Source organism: Sarcophilus harrisii, chromosome 3 (genome assembly GCF_902635505.1).
Source record: "Sarcophilus harrisii chromosome 3, mSarHar1.11, whole genome shotgun sequence".
Classification (NCBI taxonomy): Eukaryota; Metazoa; Chordata; class Mammalia; order Dasyuromorphia; family Dasyuridae; genus Sarcophilus; species Sarcophilus harrisii.
In genome coordinates this window covers 358,995,510-359,008,311 of record NC_045428.1, presented here as the reverse complement: position 1 = coordinate 359,008,311, position 12,802 = coordinate 358,995,510, and the positions used below count along the sequence as shown (strand labels likewise).

At 31.8% G+C, this 12,802-nt stretch overlaps 1 protein-coding gene across 1 annotated transcript in view; it reads right to left on the bottom strand.

Annotated features, from left to right (window-relative positions):
- CBL (Cbl proto-oncogene) overlaps window positions 1-12,802 on the bottom strand; it is a 97,797-nt gene that overhangs the window by 69,376 nt on the left and 15,619 nt on the right. The window contains exon 2 of the mRNA XM_031960127.1: window positions 10,740-10,987. Within this exon, the coding sequence (XP_031815987.1) occupies window positions 10,740-10,987 (248 nt within the window). The remainder of the gene's footprint in view (window positions 1-10,739; window positions 10,988-12,802) is intronic.

The window sequence follows — 12,802 nt, the reverse complement described above, 5'->3', positions numbered from 1 at the left end:
TTGGTGACAGTAAGGGGCAATAAAAGGGAAAAAAGAAAACAGCCATTTGAACCCAACTGTAACTCAATTCTAACATAGTGATGTCATTTTGGTCAATCTTTGAAAAGGAAGGACAAAAACAATTCTTCCCTAAGTAATTCTAAAAAATAGTCATTCTATTAAAGGAAATCTATTATCTCCCAAGGGAGCCTTTTCAAATTCAGAATAGTTTTGTTAGGAATTTTTCCTTAATATTGCATCCAAATCTGTGACTGCAATTTCCACCTAGTGTTCCTACTTCGACTCAGGGGTCAAACAGAATGAACCTAATCCTATTATCACATCATATGTCCATATGGTTATTTTCTGAATTTCTTTTCTAGTTCTTTTTACTGGCTAGGTAATTTATTGATTACAATTTTTGTTTCTCACTCCATTGATCTTCATTATACTTCCCTCCCTGTCCCCAGCTTTAGTTACTAAACACTATCCCCATCTATCTCCTTAATGTTCAATACTACTTTACACCATCACTCTCTTTTATCTAGTTTATTCTTTTTCAGTAAAGTGTGCCCTACTAGAACTAATTTCAATCATGGATGACACCACACTGAGTATCAATTAAACCTATCAAGCCCAATTTGCGTCCTTGAATAAGATCTCTCACCACCTTGTTTGGTACCCAATATTTGGGACAACATATTGTGGATTGTAGCCATGGATATTACTGCTTTTTTTTTTTTAATTTTGTTTCTGTGAATTTCTCAACAACTGTATTGCTATTTTTCTTTTTACATTGTAGCTATTCTTAAGATAAAATGTGATACATTAAGCAGCCCTCTTTCCTCTTCCTTTTTTAGTGGTTAAATCCATTTTGATTAAATGCACATGGTTCCAAGCAAATATATTTTTAGTGGGTACTGTTATCCTTGGTCAAGAATTCGTCTTTTCTACATTTTAAGCTGTGGACCAGAAATCTAAATTCTATTTTCAGACACTATCTTTCCAACCAGCTGTTCATTTCATAAATCTTCCTCTCTCATCTTTTGAAGCTCTTGCCTTCAAACAGGCATTTCTCAAGAGAAGAAAATTAGGCTATTGAAAGCTACATGGGGGAGAAAATGCTGTATCTAGTGGACCTGTGAATGTAATCATTACAGAAAGCAATTTGAAATTATATATAAAATTACACACAACATAAAAGGTTACTAAACAGTAACTTTTGATCAATTATACTACTGCTGGACCAAAAGAGATTTTTTTAAAAATAGAAAGAGGTTCTATATATTTATAGTTCTTTTTGTGGTAGCAAAAAACTATAATCTATGGGGCTAGCCATCAAATGGAAATTGTGATATTGTGGCATATTGTAAAATAACACTGTGCTTTATGAAGAAAATACTTGACTTCAAAGAAATACCAAAAAATTACACGAAGAGTGAAATAAGCACACTCAGATTACTAATTTATAAGATTAATATTACAAAAAAAATGTTGATAATATGACGAAGAATGAAATGAGTAGAACCAGGAAAACAAGTTATATATTATAAAAACAACTTTTAACATAGTAGAACAATCTCAACAGGGAGAGGCTCAAAATTTTTTTACATGAATATTAGAAATAAATAATAAATTTTAAAGGATAAAGATATGTCTATATACGTAAACCAAAAATTAACCACTTTGTAAGTTGTAAGAACTACAATTAATACAATGATGAAAGGTTCCTGAGGACTATGATAAAGCATATTATCCAATGCCATATACAAGTTATCATTTTGTATATGTTGACATAATAGTATATAAAATGACATGTATATATACACATGCATATGTATTTGTATATAGTCAATGTAGGAATGTTTTCTTGACTATGTATTTGTTACAAAGAATTTCATTTTCTTTCCTTGTTTTCAATGGGATAGGAAGTGAGAGGGAGAGAAAATAAATGTCTATTAATTTTTTTTTTTAATTTAAGTAGAGGATGTAGAGATTGGGAGTATTAAATGGAATTTCAGATGAATGCACTGAGTAGTTACTTTTACTTAAACTGTTTTACTTTGTCACAAGAGACTTCTCACAGAGTGTGTGGGGAGGGGAAATGATCTGTAAATTTCTGCAATGTTAAAATAAAACCCATCAATAAAATTAAAAAAAAAAAATCATAGCAATGAGGGGAAAAAAAAAAGTATGTGTTTCTTGCCTGGAGTTTATAATCCTTTTAGCTTGCTTCTGGGGGTATCCTTCAGCTCTCATGGAAACCAGAAAGGAGTATTTTGTTAAGTCCTAGTGCTATTGGGAAAATTCCCACCATACCTGCCACCATAGCTATCCTTTCTCTTCAACCTCTCAAAACTTTGTGGCTATAAACAGGTACTCCTCAGAAGGTAAAATCTGAGCTTCAGGACAGTAACAAATAAATAAAAAACCTATCAACACTCCAGTTTGGTTGGAATTTCATCATATAAGATGAGCAGGCATGGATAAACTGCCTTTATAATACATTTTCTTCAAAACTAGCCACTCATCCATATTTATATCAAAGGTATCGTTGGTCTTCCAATTACTCAGGTTCATAATTTCAGTTATCCCCAATTCATTTTCACTCTTTTTCTCACATATAGGCATTTGCTAAATCTTGTCATTTCTAGTACCAAAATATCTCTTATATCTGTTCCCTTCTTTCCACTTACAAAGTCACCATCTAATTAAGGCACCATCAACTCTTAACTGGTCTCCTAATAGTCTACTTGTCTCAAGGACTCCTAATGAAAAGCTATAATGCTCACTAATTATTATGACCTATCATTTGTTTGTTGCTTTAAAAAAAAAAAGAAATTTATCTATGTAGCACCACTACATGTACTAAAATATTTAGTTAACTACTAACAAGCTATATTTTTAAGTCAGCCCTAGCATCCTGGAAATACATAATAATTTTTTGAAAATATTAAAAAATATTCAATCATAAGTTCTCATAGCTCTTGGGCACAGAGTCTACTTTTAATGAACGAAGAAAATAATAATTTAAGTGCTTACTATACACTAAGCATTTAATAAATATTATCAGATTTGATCCTTATAACAACTCTGGAAGATAGGTGCTAAATTATTATTAATCCCATTTTAATTTAGGAAACTGGAGTAGACAGTTTAAAGTGACTTGAGGTCAAATTAGAACTCTGGTCTTTCTGATTACAGACCCAATACTCTATCTACTGCACTAACTCAATGTCTGTGGTAAAGGCAAAAAAATTTTTGCACCATTAATAAACACTTAAAAATGATTTTAATTTCACTTTTACCTTTTTTTAAACTTCTGTGTTTTACAATGGAAGTAATATACTGATGTGGTAATACATTCTATATTTAATAAACAAAAATCAGTATTTAGGAAGTATATACTCAAAAATATTTTAGTGCTGTGGGAAAGACCACTGATTTGGAATATATCATTACAATGCCTATACTTTGAGGGCAAAATGTTAAATATAACTCTCAAATTCAAGAGCCACATGCATTTCTGCCTCCAAGGGACACTGCAATTTTCACAAGAAAATCAATGATTGTTTGCCCTTTGGATTCCTCTGGTTTTTAAAGTTATTATTAGATTATTAGAAGTTATTAAAATGTTCCTGTTCTCCTGCCCCAAAGGGCTTAAAACTGGAAATGAAATTAACAATGGCAATAATATGCCTTAGGCATGCTACAGGTAGTTTAGTCTTATTGACCAGCCTAGAGTCTAAGAAGACCTGAGTTCCAATCTGGCTTCAGACACTTACTAGCTATTTGACCTTGGGCAAATTACTTAACTCCATTTGCCTCGGTTCCCTCAATTGTAAAATGAGCTGGAGAAGGAAAGAGCACTAGTAGCTTTTCCAAGATAAAACCTAAAAAAGACTCACAAAGAATAGGGCAAGACTGAAACACAATAACATAACTGTACTTATTTCAAGGTTCAACAAAGAAAAACCTATCTTAGTGTTTTAGAATAGGAAGAACCTGATCCTCTGAACTCAAGATCCATAAAATGGGCTAAAAGAAAATAAATTTAGCAAAATGAATTTCATGTAGTAAGCTACATTTTGGCCACTTTACCATATTTTTATAACTGAAATACCACTAATTTGGGAAATGAGACTAAAAAAAAAAAAAGAAAAAAAGTAAAACATAATCATGTTGTAAGATAGAATTAGAAAATTGTTTAAGTTTAATTTTGAAGGAAAACCATTTAATAAGTATGTGAATTGTCGTTTAGCATTTCCAATACATCCAAACTAATCAAGAAGGTATATTTTTTCCTCTCTTCCCTTCTCAAGAAAACTAATGCCAGCTTCTAGCATTTGTAGGAAATTTCACTTCCCAAGTTATTCTGAGAAGAAAAAAACAAATTTTCAAATACTATAAAATGAAACATACATTCCCAAATAAGACTGAGTAACATTCCATGTGCTAACAAGTTGCATCCAAAAGAAATATTCAACTTATAAAACAGCTCCCTTTCTCAGAAAGAGTACTCTTTTCAACTGTCTGACAATGAAGCATCAATGAGAAAAAAAAAAACAAAAAACTTTTTGATTTAATACATTAGTTTCTTCTGTTTCAAATTTTTGTCTACTCATAAACTGACAAAGAATGAATATTGGATTTTTTGTGTCCATTTGAAAAAAACATACTATTTCAATTGTACCAAAAAGTCCCTTCTCCATACTACATCCCATCCCAACCATTCCCATCTCCCCCAGAGAAAAAAGGAAACTTCTCTCCTTCTTTCAACCCCATAATGTCAAATTTCACATCTCTAGGACGAAGTATAAAATAACACATTGCATACTCAGTTTCATATCACTCTGATCTTAACTCCTTTAACAAGAATTTTATTTTTTAAAAAACATGACAGTTGGCTTTATATAAAATTACTATTTTAGGAAACTTTGAAGTATGAATTCCAAATCATTAATAAGTAGTAATGCATATGAAATATTCATCTTAAAGCAACAAAGATAAGATGCCAGTCACTTATTTTTCCTTAACAAATAAAAATTCAATTAGGTAAGAATTTAAATGTAGTTTTTTTAACTATGTAAATAAACCACATTCTCTCAAGACCAGAAAGTGAGGTATCTAACTGAAAAGCAAAAGTTATCCTAAATTTACAATTCAAATTCAATAAATACTATATCCTTTCAAAGCTTGACTCAGTTGCTATCTCTGACAAGAGATCTCTATGCATGGTAAGTTACTTTGTATATATTTTGTATTTATTTATCTGTGTATGGATTTATCTTCCCCAAACTAGAATGTCAGTTCTTGGGGGCAGGAACTATCTTGTCTACATAACCCAAAGCCTCACATAAAACCTTCATATAGTTAAGTGCTTAACAAATGAATTTACTTTATTAAGCACCTACATTATACAGACACTATTAGGGACAAGGGAAAATAGTTCAAAGACCACAAAATCAAGCAATTTATAGGTTAACAGGACATATATACAAACCAAACAATCTTCAATAAAATAATATTTCTTATTAAAATGAATTGAAATTATCTTCTCTCAATTACAACTTAATTCCCTTACATTTAATAAGGGAACAATTTCTGCAAAAATATGGAATTTTGATGGTAATAATCCAATAACTAAGCAATACATTACTATTTATTTATTCCAAAATTTGAGTGCTAACTACATAGAAGGGTTGAGAATAAATGAAATAGGCTACCTCGTGGCATGAAACAGCTACAACCTATATTTATGATTAAATAAAAATATAGAATATGAAGGTGCAAAAAGAGTAACACAAAACTACAGAGATTGAAACTGATAACATGAATGACAGGAATAGAAGTATACAGGAGGTACTTAGAAATAAGTATCTAGAGAATTGGATTGAGACCAAAGGTAAAAGAGTTAGAAGTCATCTTTATAAAGGGAAGACTTGAAGCCTACAATAAGTAGATGAGTCAACCATATATTAACAAAATAGGAAAAGAGAGAATTAATGAAATGAATATGTATTTTTTAAATAGACAGACAACAAATAAACCTAAAATAAACACAGAAGAATATTTAAAAATTAGAAGAAAAACTGGTAAATTGCAAACAAAAAAGAAACAATGTATAAGAACTAAAAGCTACGTTTTTAAAAAAGACTAATAAAATTGATAAATTTTTAGCTAATCTGATTGAGAGTAGAAAATCAAATCAATTAAAATAGCAAATGGCAAAGACGAAATCACAGCAAAACCAGAAGGAATAAAAATAATCAGAAAAATATTGTACACAGTTATATGTTAACAAAACTAAGAACACAAAAGAAATAAAGGAACACCTTCAAAAATTTAAACTACCCAAACTATAAGAAGACCAGGGAAAGCAATCAGGAATTATGCCCAAAGAATTATAAAACTGTGTATATTCTTTAACTCGGCAATAATATTATTAGGTCTGTTTCCCAAGATGATTAAGGAAAAAAGGAAAAGAACCTCTCTTTAATATGTTCTAAAATATTTACAGCCATTCTTTGTGATGCAAAGAACTGGAAATTAAGAGGATGTCCATCAATTAAGGAGTGATTAACAAGTTGTGATATATGATTGTGATGAAAATACTACTGTGCTGGAAAAAAATGATGAGCTGATTAATTTTAGAAAAACTTCGAAAGACTTGCATGAAATAAAAAATAAACTGAGCAAAAGCAAGAGGTTATATACTAAAACAGCAATATTTTTCAAAGCATAATTGTGAATAACCAATTTATTCTGAATACTGCAAATATTCAAATCAAGCATAAAGGACCTATGAAGAAAGATGCTATCTACCTTCAAAGAATGAACTGATAGGGGTCAGATAGGTGGTGCAGTGAATAGAGCACCAGCCCTGAAGTCAGGAGAACCTGAGTTCAAATTTGGTCTCAGACACTTAACACTTCCTAGCTGTGTGACCCTGCGCAAGTCACTTAACCCAATTGCCTCAGCAAAAAAAAGAGTTAAAAAGAATTTACGGATAAGCAGAAGTATATATAATATGGTTTTACATATATTTATACATCAGTGTCAAACAGTGACCTTTTCTCTAGTGTAAGGAGGGGAGGAAAGAATAATAATTAGTACCAATACTTCACAAATTATTCTTTAAAACTGAGAAGGAAAGCATTCTGGTAGAATTATCTTATGAGACAAAATATAGTTCTAATATCTAGACTAGAGAAAGCTAAAACAAAGAAAATTATAAGCCAATAATCATTAATTAATTTTTTGATTCAAAAATTTTAAGCAAAATTTTGTCAAACAGACTACAGTGATTTATCAAAGAAATCATTCATTAAGACCAAATGGGATTATACTAAAGATGCAAGGATGGTACAAATTAGGAAAATGATCAACACAATTAATCACATTAAAAATTAAGTCATTTAAATCCACACAATCATTCTCAATATATGAAGAAGTGTAGAAATCTTTTACTTTTTTGGTTATACAACTACATTCATTTAAAAAAAACAAACACATTTCCTTATGAATCATGTTGGGAGATAAAAATCAGAACAAAAGAGGAAAACCATGAGAGGAAAAAAAAACAGAAAAAGGGAAAAAAATGAATATAGCATGTGTTGATTTACATTCAGTGTCCATAGTTCTCTCGCTAGATGAAGATGGTGTTTTTAATGCAAAATTTATTGAGATTGCCTTGGATCATTGAACCACTGAGAACAACCAAGTCTTTTTCAATTTATAATCTTGTTGTTATTGTGTACAAAGTATCCTGATTCTGCTTGTTTTGCTCAGTATTAGTTCATGTAAATCTTGCCAGCCATTTCTAAAATCAGCTTGTTCATCATTTTGTATAAAATAATACTCCATTTCTTTCATATAGTATAACTGTTTCAGCCACTAGCCAATTAATGGGCATCTAGTGCAGAACTCATTAATGTCAAAAATTCTTACAAAGTATCGGCACAGAGGGATTATTTGAATATTACAAAAAACAAAAACAAGCACCAAATGTGATGGAGATGCACTAGAATTTTCCCAGAAAATACTAAAGTGAAGCAAGAACACCCATTCTGTCTCCTATTATTTTATATAGTTCTCGAAAGGCTAAGGACAGCTCGAGGAAAAGAGAGAAATTAAAGGCATAAAGTTACACAAAAAGAAGATAAAAGTCTCTGTATTTGCTGATAAAATGGTATATCTGTAAAATCCTAGGAAATAAGCAAGAACACTAATCGAGACAATAGCTACAGTAAATTTATAGACCGAAAAATAAACCCTCAAAAATCAACAACATGTCTATATAAGATCCAAGAAGCAAAAAAACAGAAAGGGAGATTCCATTCAAATGACTATAAAATGGATAATATAGAGAGAAATTGACTTGCACCACTGTGTCCTAACTTTTTCCATCTTCCTTAAAAAAAAAAAAATTCTCTTTGTTACTGAGAAGCCTCTCTGGGAGGGAGTAGGGGAGAAGGAAGAATACTGAGGATAATTATGATAAATAAATTATTTTTAAAAGAAAATTAAAAATAAAGTGTCTGGCACATTTGGAAAAAAAAGTAGTAGTAGTAGTAGTAGTAGTAGTAGTAGTAGTAGTAGTAGTAGTAGTAGTAGTAGTAGTAATTGTACCATATAGATCAAGAAGAAGACTGAGAAAAAAAAGTCCTGAGAACCACCAAGATTTAACAGTAAAAAAGAATCCAATAACATCAGAAGTGGAACAGTTAAGAAGGAAATAAATCAGTAAGGTAATAAATTATGGGATTTATAAAGTAGGAGGTAGACAAAAGCTCACACTCAGCTAGAGCTTGATGATTTACAAAGCACCTTCCTCAAAGAAAACCTTTGAAAGAAGCTAGTATAAAGAATAAAAGTATAAAGCTAGTATAAAGAAACTCCTACTAGGGAGTACAAGAAGGTTAATATTAACTCCAAGGTTACCTTAGCTGGTAAATGGCACCGAAAGCACTTAAAATGAAGTCAAGCACTTTTCCCCCAACAGTACTCCTTATACCACTGGGGCTCCTCCTTCCCTCTGACTGCAGAGGGAAAAGGTTGAATATTAGTAAGTTCCTCCTCAATATTTTACCATTTAAGGAGGGAACACACAAAATTCACCATATCATTTCCCACCCCATGAGTCTCAAGAGCCTCTTCACTTTACAAAATGAAATCAAGTCTACAACTTACATCTGGCTCAAATCATTTCTTCCCATCCTGGTTGCACAGGATTTCATCAAGCTCCACCACCACCACCACCATTATACCCAGCCTTCTCTCTTTTCAGCTTCTTTTTATGCACTGTCTTCATCCAATCAGAAGAGAGTTCTGAGGGATCACGAATTGTCTTATGACTTTCTTTGTATCCCTGATTAGGCATACAAAGCCTAGCAATAATACTTAATAAATGTTTATTGACTATTATTGATAACTAACTATATCAAAAGGTTTTCCAGTAACAATTTACATATGTATAGCATTATAACAAATTCATAATAATAATGATGATAATAATAAAGCTAAGGTTTGCAAATTACATTACTTCTTCACCTCATTTGATCCTCACACAATAAACCAACGAGAAAGGAAACATCATCCCAATCTTACAGTTGGGAAAATTAGGTAAAAAGTGGCTAAGTGACTTCTTCAGAGTTATATGGCTATTAAGTGTCTTAGACAAGATGCCAGATTTTTATCTCCAGCACTCCACCCACTAGGTTTACCTAACTGAATATTATTAGTCAAACACAAGGCTCATTAAAACCCATCAAGTTCAATCCTGAAGCCTTAGAAGTACCTTCTCTGAACCAAGTACAGTATTGCTAGCCTAAACCACTCATTTTGACACTTTAACTATTATATGGTTGTATAAATGGCTGTATGTTTGTTTTATTCTCTTCTGTGCTTTAATTTTCTTTCTTATTGTGAGCTTAATCATCAATAAATATTAACATTTCAATATATGACATACTTTCTTTGTATCCTATTACCAAAGGATCCACCATTTGGTGCCATATACAGGGCAATAAAAATCTACTGATAGGAACTGAATTTCTTTCTATCAAGTCTAATTTTTATTTTAAAAGTCTTATCAATACAGAAAATAATGCTTTCTTTTTTGTTTAAAATACAAAATTCCATTGTCTAGCCCCTGTTAATTTTTTCTATGAATTTAGGCAAATCAATAAAATTTTAGTTGCATTTCCCAAAGCATCTTATCACCATATCACATACTTACAATACACATGTTCTGATTCCCCAACACATGACAAATTTTAAAAGGGCCTAACCATTATGAATTACTAAGAGACCAAAAAATAAATAAATAAATAAATAAATACCAGGAACATCTCAGCCCAGAAATTGCTGCCAGTGGGTCCACTGGCTTCTCAGTTACTCTTTTATAATACATCCCTTTCACTTGCTACTTCATTCCCCAATCCCACCTTTCTCCTAAACCTGAAAGTTTAATGTCTTTTGAAGTCCCTAATAAACTATATAGTCACAAACTCTAAATCACTCCCCAGCTGGGGACTAGCCATCTGGTCACCCCACTCCAAGATGATAAAACAAGACTGTGAAAGCTAAAAGTTGGTCTCAAGACCTGACACAGACATCCAAACAACTATAAAAATGCAATTGTGACCAAGTTCTACTTTTATATTCTTAGTACAATATACCAAAAAACAGGAGATTAATTCAACTATTTTTAATATCATGCATTCAGATTATGAAAGTTCTGTGAAACTCTCCATTACCTAGGCTGAGAATTCTCTTCATACATCCTCTCCTTGCCTTCTTTAAAAAGACTGATGGTTTGCTTAGTTTTCTTCATGAGATTTTCCATAAATACCCTGAAATATTCATTTTCTCCAAGTGTCTCCATTCTCCCCTCGTATCTTGACAAAATTGTACGAAGATGCTGGTAGGTATCTGGTAGCAGGTCTAATATATAAGGAGGACTATTCTTTAGAGCCAGCTTTGGATTCTGACACAAACGCACCACCTGGAACAAAATGAAAAGGAGAATTATGCAAAGATCAAGGACAGTTTCAATTATCTTCTTTAAAAACTAACTAATTCTCTAAATAACAAGGAGAATATTACAGAAATGCATTAAATGATCTATGTTTAATTTATCTGTACATCACTAACTGAAGACATTGAAGAAATGTTCTTTATATACCAAGCAAACAGAATGAATAAAAAATGTGAAATAGAATCTTCTACTAAACATTAGTTGATTCCAATATTACATGAACTGCCTGAAAAAAAGTAAAGAAGTCCTTTACTTAAAAGAAGCAAATAAGTATATGTTTCTTATACTTAAAAGAATAAAAATGCCTCCTGTGCCATAAATATGGTTTTGATACCTAAACCAGAAAGGGCAAAAATTACAGACCAATTTCTTTAGTGAATATTAGAGTAAAAAATTTAAATACTAACAAAGAGATTATAGCAATATATCACAAAGATCAAACATTATGTTCAAGTTGGATTTATACTGAAAACACAGGTCTGGTTTAAAATGTACCTAGTACTCTCAGATTTGTGGAGGAAGAAGGAATTTGTGACCAAAGAAGAACTAGAGATCATTACTGATCATAAAATAGATAATGGTTACATTAAGTTAAAAAGTTTTTGTACAAACAAAACTAATACAAACAAGATTAGAAGGGAAACAATAAACTGCAAAAACATTTTTATATCCAAAGAACCTGATAAAGGCCTCATTTCTAAAATATAGAGATTTGACTCAAGTTTATAATAGTTCAAGCCATTCTACAATTGATAAATGGTCAAAGGATATGAACAGATAATTTTCAGATGAAGAAATTGAAACTATTTGTAGCCACATGAAAAGGTGCTCCAAATTACTATTGATCAGGGAAATTCAAATTAAGACAACTCTGAGATACCACTACATACCTCTCAGATTGGCTAAGATGACAGGAAAAGATAATGAAGAATGTTGGAGGGGATGTGAGAAAACTGGGACACTGATACATTGTTGGTGGAACTGTGAATGGAGCCAACCATTCTGGAGAGCAATCTGGAATTATGCCCAAAAAGTTATCAAACTGTGCATACCCTTTGATCCAGCAGTGTTTCTACTGGGATTATATCCCAAAGAGATCCTAAAGGAAGGAAAGGGACATGTGTAAAAATGTTTGTGGCAGCCCTCTTTGTAGTGGCAAGAAACTGGAAAGTGAGTGGATACCTATCAATTGAAGAATGGCTGAATAAATTATGGTATATGAATGCTATGTAATACTATTGTTTTGTAAGAAATGACCAGCAGGATGATTTTAGAGAGACTTGGAGAGACCTACATGAATTGATGCTAAGTGAAATGAGCAGAACCAGGAGATCATTATACATGGCAACAACAAGACTATGTGACCATCAATTTTAATGGACATGGCTCTCCTCAACATTGAGATGATTCAAACTAGTTACACTTGTTCAGTGATGAAGGGAACCCTCTACACCCAAAGAGAGAACCGTGGGAACAGAGTGTGGAACACAACATAGCATTCTCACTCTGTTGTTACTTGCTTGCATTGTGTTTTCTTTCTGAGTTTTTCTTTTTCTTCCTTCTTGATCTGATTTTTCTTGCAAAACAAGATAATTGTATAAATATGTATACATATATTGGATTTAACATGTATTTAAACATATTTAACATGTATTGGACTAACTGCCAGCTGGCGAGGGGGTTGGGGGAAGGAGGGGAAAATTTCAACAAAAAGTTATGCAAGCGTCAATGTTGGAAAAATTACCCATGCATATGCTTTGTAAATAAAAAGCTTTAATAAAA